At 42.0% G+C, this 20,474-nt stretch overlaps 1 protein-coding gene across 1 annotated transcript in view; it reads left to right on the forward strand.

The window, feature by feature from the left end:
• ARHGEF10 (Rho guanine nucleotide exchange factor 10) overlaps window positions 1–20,474 on the forward strand; it is a 269,684-nt gene that overhangs the window by 196,447 nt on the left and 52,763 nt on the right. Inside the window, exon 26 of the mRNA XM_077487769.1 lies at window positions 17,210–17,352. Within this exon, the coding sequence (XP_077343895.1) occupies window positions 17,210–17,352 (143 nt within the window). The remainder of the gene's footprint in view (window positions 1–17,209; window positions 17,353–20,474) is intronic.

Below are 20,474 nucleotides of genomic sequence, written 5' to 3' on the forward strand. Positions count from 1 at the left end.
GGGAGTGGATTAACTGGTGTGGAGGCAGGAGTGGGTGATGACAGAATGATATGGGCTTAGAAAAACTTCCACTTCTTTTTGGTTTTAGCAACTGAAGATTTGTATATGGGTACAGGGCTGTAGGTAGTGGATGCAGCTGGTAAAAGCGAAGAGCGGAAGGATGGTAAAACAGAGGGAGCAGATTTTGAAGGGGGATTTAGTGGAGCTGGAAGAGGCAGCTGAGGAGAAGCAGGGGGTTAAAGGCAGGATAAGTGCAGCAGGAGGAAACAGGGTACTGGTACTTCATTGGTAGGAAGGTATATTGGGAGCTGACAGAGGCTGGGTGCAACAGACTTGACCAGGCCTGTAATAATGATTGTACCAAATCAGGTGTGCACATTGCTAGTCTGACCAGAGACTGCACTGATTCAATACAACTTGCAAGCAGCTGTTGAGGACAGAGCTGAATATTGTTCAAAGAAAAAGGCTGAGTCGTCCTCCAACAGCCAAACCAAAGATTCCACCTGGGCTGCACTAAAAGGGGGTGTGTAGTCATCACCTCCCCCAGCAACATCAGACAGGGCCAACTCTGTACAGATCTTAATTAATGGTTGCATGTCTTCAAACAAAAAATTGCCTTGATCAATAAAAACATGAGCTAGGCGGATGCATTCTAACAATTGTTCCCTAGTGTATTCAGCCAATGTCTGATAACAGAAATCTTTGTCATCAGTTGCCAGGAGCGATAAATTCAAAAGGTTTTCAAAATCCATCACAAAACAATAGCAAGTTCTCAGGCCCAATTCCCAAGGTGCAGCCGATCTGATTGTATGGCTTCAGAATTCTGTCACAGATGTTATACATAAACATCCAAGCAGGTAGTCAGATCGCTGGGCTGCACTAAGGAATAGAGACAAGTAAAAGGAAAATATATATATATTTATTAAAGATAAAGACACACGTGGACCACAAATAAACAGCAACCATAAGCAAAGAAAATACAAGACAAACCCCAAAACCACCTAACAATCTAACTAACTGATATAATACACAAGCAAGGAAAAAACAAGAAATAATAAAGCAGGGACAAAAGCAACAAGGGGACAGAAACCAGGGATAAGGAAGCAGACCAAGGAGCAGGGAGCAGGGAACAGGACTGGATGACAGGATAACAAATGGGGTACTGGAACAAGAGCAAGTACTGACAGGAACAAGGGCTAGCACTGGAATTTTGGAGCACTGAGCATAGTTCAGGCCGGGTCTATATAGTCCAGCAGACCCATGACAGGTGTGCTTGATGGCAAGTCTGAAGTCCGAGCAGGGAGACACCTGCTGGTGGCCACTGGAATTACACCTTTTGGTCCAAAACGTAATAGTGCCACCAGCAGGTGAAACCAGAAATTACAGCATTCCTGACAGAATAATTGTTCAAGTAGAAATCCTATTCTCTCCCTTTGGGCCTGGTTGATATCCATGTGTTGCTATTGACTGTGAAAGGGAACCTATATGGGCCCAGAGGTTTGCTTACAATTTGTTGAGTAGGTCAGGTGAATCAGGATATGGTGTGTTTTTGAAAGCATATGTGTAACACGGAGGATGGTAAATCTCACAAAGTTAAAGTTTGCCTTTCTATATTGTGTTAGCTGAGTTACTGTAAATTACCTTGACATAAAAAAGTCTATTTTTTGTGGCTACTGGCATTACCAGCCCTGCTGAATATCAAGGATGATTAATACAGGGAGTGCCTACTTAATACATAAACATGTAAAGGGTTCTTAAATTGGTGCATTATGATTAGTCCATAGAAAAATTTTGCAGTGCTATCATTTGACCAACATCTCATGTCTATAAACTACATACATTAGGAATCAGGCAAGTGCTAATTTACTTTCAATTCTCCTAGAATCAGTAAGACCAAAAAAACAATTGTACTTCCTTAATTGGCAGATCGTGGTTTGGAGCCGGTATAGTGCAGAAGTCTGTAATGTACAATGTAGTAAATATATAATTCAAGAGTATGTATTATACAATATAGTGTATATAGTGTGGGAGCCTGTAATGTTCATTATAGTGTTTATAGTGCAGTAGTCTGTTATGTACATTCTATTGTATATAGTGCAAGAGTGTGTCATGTACAGTATAGGGTATACAGTGCAGGAGTCCTTTAACCACTTTACATCCAAGCAATTCTGACACGTTGCTCCTATGTGTAAAAATCATCATTTTTTTTTTTGCTGGAAAATTACATAGAACCCCCAAACATATATTTTTTTTTAGCAAAAACTCTAGAGAATACAACGCAACTTTTTATCTGGCACGGTATTTGCGCAGCAATTTTTCAACTGCATTTTTTTGGGAAAAAAACAGTTTCATGCTTTAAAAAAAAAAAAACAGTAAAGTTAGCCCATTTTTTTTTTTTGCATAAACATGTCACGCTTCAAAATTGCACATGCTTGTGGCATGGCGCCAAACTTCGGTACTTAGAAATCCCCATAGGGGAAACTTAATTTTTTTTACTGGTTACATGTTTTGAGTTACAGAGGAGGTCTAGGGCTAGAATTATTGCTCTCGCACTAACGTTTGCGTCGATGCCTCACCGTTTTTATATGTGAGTGGGACTTATGCATTCGCTTCTGCGTGCAAGCATACGGGGACAGGGGCACTTTAAAAAAAAATATTTTTTCTATTGTTAATTTTACTTAAATTTTTTTATTTTGACACCTTTTAAAAAAAAAAAATTTGATCACTTTTATTCCTATTACAAGAAATGTAGACATCCCTTGTAATAGGAATATGACATGACAGGACCTATTTACAGTGATATATGGGGTCAATAAGACCCCACATCTCATCTCTAGGCTGGGAAGCCTAAAATAAAATAAATAAAAAATGATCACGGCTTCCCAGCCGAGGTGGCGCCATTTTTTTTTAATGCAGATGCCGGCCAGAACCCAGCTTCCGATGGTCATAGAGACTCCGGCGACCATCTGGTCCACCAGAAATCTCTATGGTGAACATCCGGGGCCAGTGGATCCGTTCTCCAACTCACCGATTGCAGTGGTGAGTCGGTAGAAGCACCGGAAGGTGATGGGAGGGGGGGGCGGGACGTCCCGTCCGCTGCCCGTAAGAACGATCAAGTGGCAGAACAGCTGCTATGCTCATTCTTATGGTGTAGGGATATATACCACCACAAACCCGAGGACGTCTTATGGTGGCCTGCCAACGGCAAGTGGTTAAGCTGTCCATAGACAGTTAGTTAGTTTTTTCTTGTTAAAGCAGAAAAATCCCCCACTAGTACACCATACACACACACACACACACACACACACACACACACACACACACACACACACACACACACACACACACACACACACACACACACACACACACACACACTAAACAGCTATTACATTTGTGAAATTCCTTAAAGCGGGAGTCCACCGGGACTTCGCGTTTTTTTTTTTTTTTTTAAAGCCAGCAGCTACAAATATTGCAGCTGCTGACTTTTAAAATAGTGACACTTACCTGGCCAGCGTGCCCGCGATGTCGGCACCCGAAGCCGATCTCTAGATCGTCTGTAAGGTGCTGCCGCCACCATCTTCGGTATGGGAATCAGGAAATGGAGCCTTTCGGCTTCATTTCCCGGTTCCCTACTGCGCATGCGCGAATCGAGCTGCGCAATAAGGACGCTCCCCGCTGCCTCTGGGATCTGTGTGTTTCCCAGCAGGCAGTGGGGCACTTGCGGAAAGGGGCGGGCACTTGCGGAAAGGGGCGTAATCTACGCCCCTTTCCGCAGAGAGCTATCCTGGAAGTGGGTGCAGAATACCTGTACTGTACAGGTATCTGCACCCCCCTCCCCCCTGAAAGGTGCCAATTGTGGCGCCGGAGGGGGGGAGGGTTCCGATGAGCGGCGGTCCACTTTAGGGTGGACCTCCGCTTTAATATAAGAGAAAATTCTAATTTCATTTTCAGGAAATAAGCTTTCTAATTCAAAAACTGCAGCATCTATTCTTGCAAGGAGAAGGTGTTAGCACAGGGATTACATCATATCCTCTTCTCTCTCTCTACACTGTAATCAAACTACACTTCCCATCATGCTTTGTGAATGTGGGAGGTACCTCAGGTCTGTACATGTAAATATAAACAAGCCCACTTCAACAGAAATCATACCTCTCATTCTGCAGCCACACTACTCAGTAACACACACAGCAGGATAGGTAGGTTACAGCTTTATAAATGAAAAGCATGTTTGTTCTGTCCCCCCAGCAACAACAGCAGATAAACCTATTGCCCTTACTTGCTTTATGTTTACATAAGAAGAACTGTAGACACATCCCATAATTATATATAATACACACTGTACTCTGCTGTAATTCAGTATTATAAATATGCCTCCTCCTGCTGTAAATTTATGAGATCTTTCTAACAGCAATCAGTGCTTGTATGGTGTATGAGAACATACCTATCCACACCATCATCAAGGGCTATGCTGTTTTATTTCAGCGTGTGACAAGTAAATGTCGGCATGAGAAAAAAAGAAAAAAAAGTGCAGCGCCAACTTACTAATCAATAACACAATAATGGTGGAACCCTCTAATGTATGGAAATCTCAATAAGCTTCAATATCACCACAATACCCATCTCTGTGATATGTAACGTCACATATAATACACATCACACGGAAAATAAGACATAAAAAAATTACTGCAAACATTGCAGGGATGGTGGAAACCCCTCTTGCAGATATTTGGCTATGAGCGATCTCATCCATGCCATGTGTGCTGTCTCATCCATGCCATGTGTGCTGTCTCATCCATGCCATGTGTGCGGTCTCATCCATGCCATGGGTGCGGTCTCATCCATGCCATGGGTGCGGTCTCATCCATGCCATGTGTGCGGTCTCATCCATGCCATGTGTGCGGTCTCATCCATGCCATGTGTGCGGTCTCATCCATGCCATGTGTGCGGTCTCATCCATGCCATGTGTGCGGTCTCATCCATGCCATGTGTGCTGTCTCATCCATGCCATGTGTGCTGTCTCATCCATGCCATGTGTGCTGTCTCATCCATGCCATGTGTGCTGTCCCACCAGTACCATCCATGCCATGTGTGCTATCTCACCAGTACCATGTGTGCTGTCTCATCATTGACATGTGTGCTATCTCACCAGTACCATGTGTTCTATCTCACCAGTACTATATGTGCAGTCTCATCATTGCCACGTGTGCTGTCTCACCAGTACCATATGAGCTGTCTCACCAGTACTATATGTGCAGTCTCGTCATTGCCACGTGTGCTGTATCACCAGTGCCATGTGTGCTGTCTCATCAGTAGCATGTGTGCTGTCTCATCAGTAGCATGTGTGCTGTCTCATCATTGCCATGTGTGCAGAGCGGGGATCGTAGACACAAGCCAGGTAAAAGAGTGGAGATCTGTGACAGATCTTGTATGTGTACACCGTTCACTGTAATGTCCCGCCTCCCAGACCAGTGTGCTGTCAATCACAATGTCGTTTTGGGTTACGGTGAGCGGTGTCACAGATCTCCGCTCTGTTACTCAGCTTGTGTCTCCCATGATCCCCGATCTGTACTGTCAGATGGTCAGATGATAAGCGGGGGGGTTGGGGGTGTCAGATGCTGGCAGTAGCAGAGGAGGAGGAAGGAGGACACCACCTCCATGGGAGGTACAGGCCAGGTATGTGAGACCCCACCATCCACTACAGCATGTGGGGACCGCAAATACAAGTCTCTGCTCACTGCAGAGAACTACAAGGGGTGTGTCAGACCACTGGCTGGCGGTACAGGAGGAATAACAAGCCAGCCGTCTTACAAACAGGAAATCAGCAGGCTATTGCAGAGGAACTACAAAGCTCAGGAGAAGATGAATGGCATACTTGGTGAAGGTAGGAGATCAGCAACAAGGACATGAGAAAAGGCTTTTTCCTGAGCTGTGCTTTAAGCCAGAAGATTCCAATCCCCCCCCATCAATCTTTCCCTCAATATAATCTCTCCCCCCAGGTCAGGCTTTCCCCCAGTATAATCCTCTTCCTCCTCAGTCTGTCTGTCCCCCAGTATAATCCCCCCAGGTCAGACTGACCACCAGTGCAAACCTTCCAGCTCCGTAGGACTGACCTAGGGGGATTGTACTGGGGGCAGACTGGACCCAAGTACAATCTGTGCAATAGTTGATTCTTTTTTTAGGCTCTGCACAAATGTTTATCAAATTACTGTTTTCACTAAACATACACTAAAACTGCTATTAGCGCACACAAACCCAACATAACTTACAAAATTCCTGCTAAATACCTACTATTGCCTTGTTCACATGGGGTGTACTAAAGTGTATGCCCCTTTGAAAGCTTTGTTTATGCGCATGAGGATGCACAGGTGTTCTGTTCTATCCTGTTCTCTGTACTTCAACAACAGGCCAGTACTGACACTTCACATATATGTAAAAATCTAAAAAATAATTTTTGGAAATTACTTAGAGCCCCAAACATTATATTTTTTTAAGCAGAGACCATAGAGAATAAAATTGCATTTTTTTTTGTCACATGGTATTTACTCAGAGGTTCTTCAAACTCAATTTTCTTTGAAAAAATACATTTTAGTGAACTGTATTGAGGGAGAAGTAAGTGAGGGATGGAAGAAAAGAGAGAAAGAAAGGGGGAGAGAAGGAAAGAGGAGTAACGAGGGGGAAGGAGGGAGAGAGTAAGAAAGGGAGAAAGAGTGGTGGAGGGAGAGAGAAAAGAGACAGGGAGGGGAGAAAAGGGAAGGAAGGAAAGAAAGAGGGATGGAGGGACAGCAGGCCCAGGTCCTACACCACAATAGCAATATGTGTATGCCAGAAAGTTTACCAAGCAGTAGATAAAAATACTCCGAACACCATCCCCCCAGACAGATCCCATCAGACTAATATAAGAGATGGTCAGAGATTGTGCAGACATGCTACCAGACATGGTCAGAGACTGCAGGCATGATACAAGAGATAGTCAGAGACTGCAGACTTGAGATGCATAGCAATATGTGTATGCCAGAAAGTTTAACAATCAGCAGATAAAGATACTTCAAACACCATCCCCCAGGCAGACCCCATCCATCTGATACAAGAGATGGTCAGACAGTGTGCGGACATGCTACAGGAGATGGTCAGAGACTGCAGACATGATGCAAGAGATTGTCAGAGACTGTGGAAATGATACTAGACATGCTGAGAGACTGCAGGCATGATGCGAAAGATGGTCAGAGACTGCAGATATGATTCAAGAGATGGTCAGAGACTGCCGACATGATACAAGAGATGGTCAGAGAGTGTGCGGACATGATACAAGAGATGGTCAGAGACTGAGGACATGATGCAAGAGATGCTCAGAGAATGTGCGGACATGATACAAGAAAGGGTCAGAGACTACATACATGATGCAAGAGATGGTCAGAGACTGCAGTCGTGATACAAGAGATGGTCAGAGATTGCTGATATGATACAAGAGACTGCAGAGATGGGTTCGGAGATTGTGGACATGATAGAGATGGTCAGAGGCTAAGGACACTGCTGATAGCAGAGGCTTCTCACACGGCCATGAATGTGTACAATGTTCTGTGTAAGGGGGAGGAGAGGGATGCCAGTGAGTTAAGTACACTACACAGGTCAGTGTAGCTTGCTCAGTACATACACAGACACACACATATTTTATTGCATTTTATGTACTTCTTGCTAAATTACATGTTTTTATTGCTTGTAAAAATCATGTCCATTTCAGATTAGCTAAGCTGTATGATGACTTTAGATGTAATTTTTAATGTTTAAGTATCATGTCATCACATAGCCCTCCCATTTATGCCTTTCAGTGCTCTGGCAGCAAGCTGTTTTTTTTTCTGAGCAATGACCTATTTTCTAGGTTGTGTTTGTCTGGCTAGAGGGCACAGAAAGCAGATTAATAGGAAGTATTACACTCTTTGTGGAGGGCAGTGCTAAAATAACATCTGTTTGGGTATAAAGCTTCACTGTCACACAAAGTTTATCCAAGAAATAGTGCAAATTTAGTGTTAAACAAAACAAAAAGAAGACCTGCATTAATGCAAATAGCTACAATTGTCATGGTTGTCCTTATAGGATACACTTTTTTCTCTAATATAATACACCTTTTCTCTAAAAATGCATGTCATATTACGAAATGGACTAATTTGCATGTAAATAGTATTACAGTTATTATATGTGTTTGTGCAACAGTTTTTGTATTATGTGAGCTGTGGGGTATTTAACACTATTTACAAATACCTATTGGTTAGATGGCATAATTCAGGTGATATCTGTCACAGGTCCTATTGGAATTGTCCTTGGTCAGCTTTCACAAATGTTTTGAAGCAAAATGAAATCACATCTTAGCTTGTTCAGGTATACACCCTGACCAGATAGAAATGGGCCCAATACCTGATGACTTCCCAAAACATTAACACAATCTCAGCTCACTTTTCATAAGTGTCTTGCGCTTAGGGCTATTCACATAGGTAGCCCAAGGGCTGTAAAAACCAGGGGCTGAGCTGCGGTTTACCCATGTTTTCAGGTACAATTAAAATCACCACTTTATTATTATGTCAGCTCAGAAGCTTTGACCTATTAAATGAAGAGTTCAGGCTCCCTTCAATTTTAAACATTACAAACAGAGCTATAGATCTTTGTGGAATGTTGCACTGGTTTATCTGGACAATTTCCAGTTCCCGCAGCACATGAACCTTTGTCTAAGCTAATGTTAAAGACTTCAGCTTTTCAGGGTGATGGAATTTGTTTTCTAGTAAGTGAAAAAAAGAGTGATGGAGGCATTGGGAACAATATTTAGGCTAACCATTGTGTTTATAGTCACAGCTATTTTCATTTGTTATAGGCACAACCCAACCCAGGCCTAATATACAGTATTCATAGGAGATAGAGTCCAGCTATTTTGATAGCGCTGAATGAACAGTCAGAAAACGAACTGCGTCTGGGTGCCATCCAATGAAATAATTATGCTGTAGAGTCCATGCAGGGATACACGGGATCGCCTTTGCCCAGCTTATGTACACAGCATAAATAAAAGATTATTTGGGAAGTTTATAGATTCATCCTTTTCAGGTATATGCAGGTTCCTCCGATAATATGTGTAGGTGATCTGATTAAACTCTACTAGAAGATGTCAACTGTATATAATTATATTTATAGATTGTGTTAAGCATTTAAAAAAATGCTCATAACGAATATGTCATCATTAAAAAACAAAAGCGTGATTATCTGTTTTACAATATTTACAATAGGTCCCTTCAAAGGGATAAAATGGTCTGTAGAAAAAGATAAATGCCCTGCCCTCAGGATCAATAGCACTTAAATTGTTTGCTCTATTAATAGTAGTGCCAGAGCAAACGGCTATAAGTCACTGTAATGTCCTTTTATAACTGTAAATGTGTTACCACAGGTAAAAATAGCCTTTATTGCCTTTATTTTATAACTGCACTCACTTGACAAACTGTACAAAATATTAAGAGGTTTAAACCCTAATTAAAATGGGGCAGTTTGAACTTATTCAGGCGCAGTGACAAAATACCAACCGTAAAAGCATTTAATAAAACAAGTCTCAAAATATCATGATATATATGCACAATAATAGACTATATATGCACCAACACAGACATAAACAGACTAATAACGAATTGCAATTCTAAGATACTTTCAAAGTAGTAAACTATTAATTTAACCCTTTCAATGTGTACGTCAGTGACCATAAACTTGTAGCAGAATTGTTTAGCTTATTCTGCTGAACAATTCTATACCTCTGATATCTCACCAAAGACGCCCCCACAAAAAGATTAAAAAATTACTGTAAGAAAATGTAAAAAGTAAAAAAAAAAAAAAAAAAAAAACACAAACCTAGTAAAAACCCCCCAGGTCTACCCACACTCACTTCTCCTCCCCGCCAACTCGACCCGGAAGACAATAGTGGTTATTAATTCGCTATTGTTACAAGTGGGTGGGTTTGGGGTGGAATGCTCTGCGCCTTGAGCCCAACCTTTTTGAAACCAATTAGAGCCTTAGGCTCTAATCATGTGGCTTGAAAAAAAAAAAACTCATACAAACGTATGAGTCTGGCACCCTGCAAGGGGGGGCGCCCCTAGTGGACTGGCTGCTCCTGGTAAGACCCCTTTCGCATGGAGTGGACTCTTTCAAGCAGATCTGCCTGCTCAGAGGGGGATCTGTCTGCTGATCCCCACTGAGCAGGCGGATGACAATTCTGTGTCAGTGCCACTGATGCAGAACAGACACGGTGTGTTGTTCTCTATGGGGCTGTCGGATGGAAACGGACCGTCTGTCCATTTCCATTGGATAACATCTGATCCGATCTGCTAGATGGATGGGGAATGGAATCCCCATTCTGTCTGTTTGGACAGGCAGACCTGATTGATGGGCTTGTGTGAGAGGGGCCTAAGGCCTTGTTTACACAGGGCATACACAGCGTACCTTTACAGGGATGCACAGGTGTTCCATGCATCTCTGTGCAGGCAGTCCCATTGATGTCATTTGGGATGTAGCAACTGCACTAAGGCTGCTTTCACACTGGGGCGGGAGCGGTGTCGGCGGTAAAGTGCCGCTATTTTTAGCGGCACTTTACCGTCGCTTTAGCGGCGGTCTGCGGGCGCTAGCGGGGTGGTTTTAACCCCCGCTAGCGCCCGAAAAAGGGTTAAACGCACCCGCAAAGCGCCGCTGCAGCGGCGCTTTGCCGGCGGTATTGCCGCGGTGTCCCATTGATTTCAATGGGTAGGAGCGGTTTAGGAGCGGTGAATACACCGCTCCTTCACCGCTCCAAAGATGCGGCTAGCAGGACTTTTTTCACCGTCCTGCCAGCGCATCGCTCCAGTGTGAAAGCCCTCCGGCTTTCACACTGGAGTGAAAGGGGCCGGTTTTTTTCAGGCGCTACACAGGCGCTATTTTTAGCGCTGTAACGCCTGAATACCGCCCCAGTGTGAAAGCAGCCTAACAGAGCCATTGCTCCCAACTTTACATCCATGTAGGTCCACATGCACTCACACTACATTCAGCTCACACTGTCTGCGTTCCGGGTCATGTACCCACACTAGTGTCAGATTGGGAACAGCAGCTATGACTGTGCAGCCGCTGCATCTCAATTGATATAAATGGGACTGCCTGTACGAGGATGCACAGAACACCTGTGCATCCCTGTGCGGGTAAACATGGCCCTCCATGGGCGTGCATTTTAGTATGCCACATGTGAAGGCTGCTTTAGTAGCAATTTAGCAGGAGTTTTGTAAGTTATGTTGGGTCAATGCACAATAATGATTTTAGTGTATTTTTAGTGAAAATAGCGGTATGATGAACATTTGCGCAATTATTGCAGGGTCCAAAAAATCATTAGCACTTTTTTTTTTATTCTACAGGTCCTGTGCTTTCAGAAAATGTCTAGTTTGAGGGGTCTTTTTAAATTCTGAAAGCTGTAAGTGAAAAATGGTAACCTCTGGATTTTTTGAGTAAATTGTTTTTATTTACAATTTTTCGTACCATCAGTTCTCACCATTTTACACAAAAAGGTGCCATTTAAAACGTACCAATATTTGTTATCTAGTAACTGAGTACAGTTTCAACTTAATAGGAATTTAGTGACTTTAGTGTATTTTTAGCGAAAATATTGTTTTGATAAACATCTGCGCAAATATCGCGCTGGCTTAAAAATCAGTAGCATATTCTTTTTATTTTACTGGCCATGTGCTTTCAGAAAATGTATGGTTTGGGGGGTCTTTTACAAATTCTGAAAACTATAAGTGAAAAAGGAAAACCTCCAGATTTTCTAAGAAATGTTTGCGTACATCCGATTTTCACTATTTCTCAAGAAAGTGCAATTCAAAATTTACAAATATTTGTTATTTATGAACTCAATACAGGTTAAGCTTTTATGTTTTAGTAGGAATTTAGCAGGAATTTTGTAAAACTTGCTGTGTTTGTAACTGCTAATAATGATTTTAGTTTATTTTTTGTGAAAATATTGCTTTGGTAAACATTTGCACAAATATCACGGGGCCTTAATCTGCTTGTTTGCAGCTGGTGATTCTGTGCACTGTAAGAACGATTATAGCGGCAGTCCCCCCCCCCCCCCGCGCCACCATCTTGTGCTTCTCTGGGCTCTCCCATACCATTGGGGACCCAGAGAAAGAATTGGCCACTGCTGGATGATGACCATAGAGATTTCCGGTGACCAGATGGTCACCAGTCATCTCTATGACCGTCGGAGGCCCGGGTGCTACGTTATGACATCACGTCTGGGCTGCAGATGTAAACAAAGCCGCGATCGCGGCTGTTAAGCATCAGATTGTGGATTTTTTTCCAGATCTCATGCTTTCCAGCCTGGAGGAGAGATGCGGGTACCTTGCAAAAATTGCAATGACCGCCATTTTATTCTTTAGGATGTCTGCTAAAAACAAATATATAATGTTTGGGGGTTCTGAGTAATTTTCTAGCAAACAAATTATGATTTTTACATGTAGGAGAGGAGTGCCAGAATAGGCACAGTATGGAAGTGGTTAGCAAACTCTGAAAGCTGAAAGGAAACAATGAAAACCTTTTTGCGTACTTTTAGTTTTCACCATTTTGCAAAAAGGTGTAGTTTAACCACTTCAATACCAGACACCCCCCCTTCCTGCTCAAGCCAATTTTCATCTTTCAGGGCTGTCGCTGTTTAAATGACAATTGCGTGGTCATGCTACTCTGTACCCAATTTTTTTTTTAGCATTTTGTTCCCACAAATAGATCTTTCTTTTCGTGATATTTGATCACCTCTGGGGTTTTTATTTTTTGCTAAATAAATAAAAAAAATAAGGTTTTTCTTACTTTCTGTTATAAAATTTTATAAATAAGTACATTTTCTCCTTCACTGATGGGCACTGATAAGGCGGTACTGATGGGCACTGATGAGGTGGCACCAATGATGGCACTGATGATAGGCACTGATATGTGACACTGATGGGCACCAATAGGTGGCACTGATATGCAGCACTGATGGGCAATCATAGGTGGCACAGATGGGCACTCATAGGTGGCACTGAGAGGCTGCACTGATGGGTACTTGTGGGTGGCACTGGTGGGTAATTATTGGTGGCACTGATGGGTACTTATGGGTGGCACTGATAGGCAGCACTGAGGGGCACTGATAAGTGGACACTGATAAGTGGACACTGATGAGTGGCACTGATGAGTGGCACTCATAGATGACACATAGATGGGCATCACTGCCATGGAGGCACTGGCAAGTATTGCTGATGAGCACTGATTGGCATCATATGTGGGCACACATTAGCATCGTATATGGGCACACATTGTTGGCATCCCTGGTGGCCATGGGTGGCATACCTGGTGCTCATCAGTGGTGGCCATACCTGGTGGTCCTGGTGGCATCCCTGGTGGTCCTGGGTGGGCACCCTCGGGGGGGGGGGGGGGGGCTGCGTTGATAATCTGGATCTTCCTGTTTAGATCATGATCATCTGTGATTGGACACAGCTGATCACGTGGTAAAGAGTCTCCATCAGAGACTCTTTCCCTAGATCTGAGTTGCAGTGTGTCAGACTGACACACCACAACAGCAAACGCCCCCTACAGGCACGCAATGGTTTTTTATCCTGATCACGTCAAATCATGTCCTGTTAGGATAACCAAACCACTTTGCTGACGTAATTTTGCTAAATGGCGGGTGGCAAGTGGTTAAAAATTACAAATATTTGTTAATTATTAACTCAATACAGGTTAAGCCTTTATATTTAGTAGGAATTTTGTAAAATGTACTGTGTTTTTATCTACTAATGATTTTAGTGCATTTTTAACTAAAACCTTCTTTTAATAAACATTTGTACAAATATCATTGTACCCCTGTACCCTGTGACTACTTGTCACCTGCTTTCAGAAAATGTATGGTTTGAGGGGTCTTTAATCATCTCTAAAAGCTGTAAGGGAAAAATAAAAAAGCAATGGAAAAATTGTATAAATGGCCTGGCCACCTGAGTGTAAAAATGGAGCATATATTGTTTGCAGTTCACAGGTTTAGCATCAAAGTTTGATATTTTTTTTAAATATACAATATTCATAATTAACAGTTTGGGTTGTAAGCCATTTATTGCATGGCACCATGCTCTAACCACATAGAAGTCGGTGCCAGATAGTCTGTTCCAGAAGTATAATAACCATGTAGCCTGCCAATAGCAGCCATCCAAGTCTAAATCTGTTCCAGCTTTGTGAATGCCAGCACATACAGAATACATATGGCAAATCCAACAATAGCTTGTAAATGCAGTTGAATGCAAATGTAAACTCCATTCATTTATTTTTATTGTTTCTTTCTGGTAGCATAGCTAATTGAAGTTTGAGTTCAAAATAGAGTTTAATAATTTAGTAAATACAGTTCATAAATGCCTCTGAGATAAATGATTGCTATCCAACAATCCTCAAATTATAGACTGAGAAAATATATAAATATATATATATATATATATATATATATATATATATATATATATATATATATATAATTGCCATTTAGGCCTCATTCACACAAGCACCCACGTATATGTTAAATTAGGAGCAGCGGCTATGTCCATGCAGCCACTGCATTCCACTTGACAAGAATGGGACTGCCTGCATATGTACTGCACACGCATAGAACACCTGTTCATCCATATGTAGGGTAGGAATTCAAATTGTGTTAGGTGTTTGACAAACATTACCAAAAGCTCTAGATGAGATGATAGCGTTTGGTCAATATTTTTCATTTTTGTAAAAGGCTTTTTAAACAATGTTTTCTGTCTGTTTACAAGCTTTGTGACAAAGGATTATCAGAGCACTATGGCTTATCCAAAGCAGTGGCTCCCAACCAGGAGAATGCACCAAGACATTAAGGGGTATGAAAACAAAATTTTACAAAACAAACTGCAGAAAAAGGCCATGGCTTACCTATAAGTGTAAACAAAAGGATCTAAGGGTGTGTGTTTGTGTGTATGTATGTACGTATATATATATATATATGTGTGTGTGTGTGTGTGTGTATATATATATATATATATATATATATATATATATATATATATATACACACACGTGCACATGAACTTTACTGACATCCCAGTCTTAGTCCATGGGGTTCAATATTGTGTTGGCCAACCCTTTGCAGCTATACCCGCTTCAGCTCTTCTGGGAAGGCTGTCCACAAGGTTTAGGAGCGTGTCTATGGGAATGTTTCACCATTCTTCCAGAAGCGCATTTGTGAGGTCAGGCACTGATGTGGATGAAAAGCCTCTGCTCTAATTCATCCCAAAGATGTTCTATCGGGTTGAGGTCAGTGCAGGCCAGTCAAGTTCCTCCTCAAACAGACTCATCCATGTCTTTATGGACCTCGCTTTGTGCACTGGTCCAAATCATTTGGCGGTGTGGGGCTGTCTTCTAGAGATTGGGCTTGGCCCCTAAGTTCCAGTAAAGGGAACTCCTAGGCCCCTTTCACACTGGGGTGGGAGCGGCATCGGCGGTAAAGCGGCGCTATTTTTAGCGCCGCTTTACCGTCATTTCAGTGGCGGTATGCGCCCGCTAGCGGGCGGTTTTAACCCCTGATGGCGGCCGAAAAAGGGTTAAAACCGCCCGCAAAGCGCCAGTGCAGCGGCGCTTTGGTGGCGGTATAGCCGCGCTGCCCCATTGATTTCAGCGCTCCAAAGATGCGGCTAGCAGGACTTTTTTCACCGTCCTGCTAGCGCACCGCTCCAGTGTGAAAGCTGGAGGGCTTTCACACTGGAGTGGGGCGCTAGCAGGACGGTGAAAAAAAGGAGTAAAAGGGGCCAGATTTTTTTCAGGCGCTATTTTTAGTGCTGTAGCGCCTGAGAAATGCCCCAGTGTAAAAGGGGCCTTAAGGTGTCAGCATACCAAGACATTTTAAACAATTTCATGCTTCCAACTTCGTGGGAACAGTTTTTGGATGGCCCCTTCCTGTTCCAACATGACTGCCCCCTGGTGCACAAAGCAAGATCCATAAAGACATGGATGAGCAAGTTTGGGGTGGAGGAACTTAACTGGCCTGCACACAGTCCTGGGAAGTATTAGAGTGAAGACTTTGAGCCAGGCCTTCTCATCCACATCAATGCCTGACCTCACAAGTGCGCTTCTGGAAGAATGGTCAAACATTCCCATTAACATATTCCTAAACCTTGTGGACAGCCTTCCCAGAAGAGTTGAAGCTGTTATAGCTGCAAACAGTGGGCCAACTCAATATTGAACCCTATGGACTAAGACTGGGATGCCATTAAAGTTCATGTGCGTATAAAGGCTATAAAGTCTCAATACTTTTGGTAAAGTAGTGTGTATATACAGTGGATTTAAAAAGTCTACACACCCCTGTTAAAATGTCAGCTTTCTGTGATGTAAAAGATTTCAGTTTATTTTCCAGTTGAGTTTTACAATTTTTATAGGTTCTGAAATTATTTATCTATGTCTCATTTTTTTATATCACTAACATCTGACAGGGGTGTGTAGACTTTTTATATCCAGTGTGCTGAAGGGAGCGAGGGTTACTTTGCCAGCTGAGACCTCCCTGGAAAGGCACATTTTCCCTGTCAATTCCAGCAAAGAAATTGTGTGAGCCATGGATACCAGCTAATGGGGTATGAAAGGTTGGAAGTTAAAACGAAAGGTTGGAATTTTTCCATTCTTTATCGATTATGTAGCAGCAGTAAAAGACATGAATAATACGTTTGAACTGTACCTTGAGTAGACTGGGCTGTTTGGCACAGAGAGTGCATATTCCTCTCTGTGGGGGACTTCCTGTCCCATTAGTTTTTTAAGGAGTGATAATACAGCAGTCCAGAATTGTTGAGCCTTTCACAACCACCACGTGTGCCAAAATCCACATCCATGAAAGCCATGGGAAGAACAGCCAAGTACAAAGCAAACGATTCTGGTGGATACGAAGTACCAACGAGTCATAATGACGTAATTGTTTTTGAGGGCTAGTACATCATGCAAGCAGGATTTCACTGTGGCCTATATTCAATCCCAGTTTTTCTTGCCATTTACACATTTAATTTCTGCACAGACCTTGATGTGTGTGTTTCACGTTAAAGCAGCTGTTTTAATTTCAGTATGAACATTTTGAACTGTATAGTAATTATTTACCCTTGTTTTATTTACATATGACTTCTTTTCTTTTTTTTTTCTTTGCATTTAGATGGATCTTGGAATGTGGATTCTCCAAAGCTGATTAAATTGGGTGTTTTACCTGTTCGAAGTTTATTGGTAATGGAAGGAACTATATGGGCTGCCTCTGGAGGACAAATATTCATAATTGACAGAGAAACATATAATACTGAAGTAGGTATACACTTGGATGCAATGCATAACAAAACGAAATGAACATGACTAAGAATATTAAGTATTATAAGATATTCTATTATTTTTACCATGCAATAGGATGCTTAATATAGCCATTTTGTCTGTGACATTTCACTTCAGAGTATTTTTTTTTTCAGCTACTGCAGTTCATATTAAACGTTAGAGTGGTTTGAATGTTTCTCCAGGCAAAAATGTAATTGGGTTTATAGATCTTTTTGTTATATGGTACATAACATGGATAATCTCTAGAGCAGAGATTACTACCAGATATAGAATGGAAGCGTTAGATTTCATCAGAGCAACAGAAATTAGTTCAACACATTCTCACAGATATTTTAAATGAATGAAATGTGTTTTTGATAGTATTATCAGGGGGGTTTGTCCATCCAGTGGCAAAGGGAATTTTCATTCCGACATACGAAAGTGCTGTGTGCTTATGTCATAGTATCACTCAACACTGCCTCCATGTTCTGACATTTTAAATTTGGGATTAGTAAAACAGGGGAGTAGGGTGACCAAAATTAACACATCTATCTTGCGTGAACATTACTAACTTCAAAACATTATCTAATTTCAAAAGACAGTTCTCAGCACAGTTCTTGCACAGTTTTAATCATTTTTTCTGTAACACAATGTTGCCGCACATATACAATTATTCCAAGTAGAATTTTGTCTTTTTACTATTATTACAGTAGTTTAATTTTTGCTGGCAGAATATAAATATGAGTTCTCTTTGTTTCACCACATAGGCTTGCCATACACATATAGATTTCCCTCTCCATGCTAAATATCATGGATGGAAGAATTTTTCCTGCTGGCTATTGTATTCTGACAGCTGGCACCCTGTCAGAATACCTAATTGGGCGCAGTATCTAATTGGGTGCAGTCACTGTTTGGCCAGCAACTTTCCACACAGCACCTTTGTTGATTGAAAAAAATACGATCCTAATTGTATAGAGCTGAACCCAGGCAACTTATTCATACACCATGGGTTATAGATGCATACATTAAGGTATTTGGACACTGGCAAACTTTTGAGGACACGCCACCTCTAGCTCCCCTCACCCATAAATCCTGCCACACTCTGTGAGGACCGCATTTCTTTTCTGGAGAGAACAGCTCCAATACTTTCATTTTTTCAAAAGATTTTTCTAAAGATTTCCTCAACCTCACAGTCTACAGAAGCAGTCCACATACAGTCTAGCATTGTGAACAAGTATGACAGGGTCACCCTGTATGTTTGACTGTTACCGTGTTACAATTTGGGCAGTGTAAACTTTTCCAACTTGGCACTAAAATCCAATCACTCAGAGCCCAGACTCTGGGTGACCAGTTGTTAACATCACATCACTGGTCCCTTCCACCTAGACCAATTATAAGGCACTCTGGCACTTCCCCCTGCCTTTTTGCTTCATATATTTGTTAAAGGATGATCTACTCCTACTAGACACACTAGGGTAACTCTCTTCTTCACCCTACCGTGAGTACCCCACAAGGAAATACCCTCACTTTTAGCTATGGTGAAGACCTAGCGAAAGGGTGCCAACTGCAGGCAGATTTTCCCTGATGAAGGTCTGTTCATAATGATTTAGTCCTTTGCATCGGAGTCTTAACACCGGCTACCGAATCTGATTCTAGTTTTATTTCTATGCTCAACAAGGAACCTATTTGACAAAATCAGAATTTTTTACACCTGTGTCACAATTTCTCAGACGAATTACGGCCTTAATACAACCATCTCTGTCCAGAGCTCAAAAACTTCCCACTTCTTCTGCTATTCCCGTTTTTGAACCAGAGTCAGACCCTGATATACTGGTCCTAGATAACCTGAAGCACAGGAAATTGAAAGGATGCAGAAGTAGATCGCACACACAATCACCATATTGAAGAGGGAGTTCCCCACAATATGCTTTGCTAATGTTGAAAAGCTTGTTGCCTCTGCTTGTAAAAGCCTTAGTATTGTAAACCTAAACTCACCTTCAACTCACCATGCACCTTTGAGCACAGAGACCTATTAAGCCTTGCAAAACGTTCCCTGTTCACAAACAAATCGAATAGTTTGTCTATTACAATTGGTAGACTGAAAGGATTTTTACTCCCCCAAAAGTTTCTACTGAACTCTATCTAGTTTCAGAAAGAGTTTGCAAAGAAATGGTCTATCCCCATGTCTGACCCTGAAGTCTCTGTCCTAAACAAACATCTCATTGTACCCATTTAAAATGTTCCATCTTTTAAAGACTCAGTGGACAGAACATTTGAGACTCACTTAAAGCCTTTCTTTTCCTTGGCAAGACCCCACCCTGCAATCGGCTCTGTTTGCTATTTCAGTATGTCAAACTGCAACAAATTGGACCAGGATAATGAACAACCAACACGATCCTGTATTTCAGGATTGTGCCATTACAGAGCAATTACAGCTTCCATTTACTTTCCTCCATAATTACAGCTTCCAATTTATTTCTTCTATGTCATATTTAGGCAGTGATGTTGCCACTATCCCGGCTGTCAATGGTTGTTAATGGAGTCAGTTACCCCCAGCCTATTACATATGGTGACTTCTTGGTGCCTGAAATACCAACCATTGAAATCACCCAGCCCATTCACTGGCCCTGACCATGTAAGCAAATGAGTGTGGTATAGAGCCTTACATCATTGCCTAAATATGGCCATGTGGGCAATGATACCACTGCCCCTTTTTGTAGGAGAGATCTCCCCACTGTCACTGACTGAAATGTAGTCCACAATATCTTTATCTAGCATAGTGCAGTGCACTGGATTATTAGCAGAGATTTGTTCAATCTCCAGCAAAACTTCCCGTCAGATTTGTGTTGTGTCATAATATAAAGAACAACCATCGAATGATCAAACAATGGGGATTCCCTGATAAGGGACCTGGAGACAAAAGGAATTGTTGAGGCCACTGTAAAGATATGATCTATTATTGCTAGTGTTAAATGGGGGGGCAGAATAATGTGTGTACTCCTTTGCCATTGGGTTAAATTCCCTCCAGATGTCCACCATCTCATGTGAATTTAGAAACTTGGTGAGCCTTAAACTTTGCTTGAGGGATGTATCTGATGAGGGTGGCCTTTTCCTGATTT

This window comes from Lithobates pipiens, unplaced genomic scaffold (assembly GCF_037356315.1).
Source record: "Lithobates pipiens isolate NorthernLeopardFrog02 unplaced genomic scaffold, aLitPip1_a1.2 Scaffold_18, whole genome shotgun sequence".
Classification (NCBI taxonomy): Eukaryota; Metazoa; Chordata; class Amphibia; order Anura; family Ranidae; genus Lithobates; species Lithobates pipiens.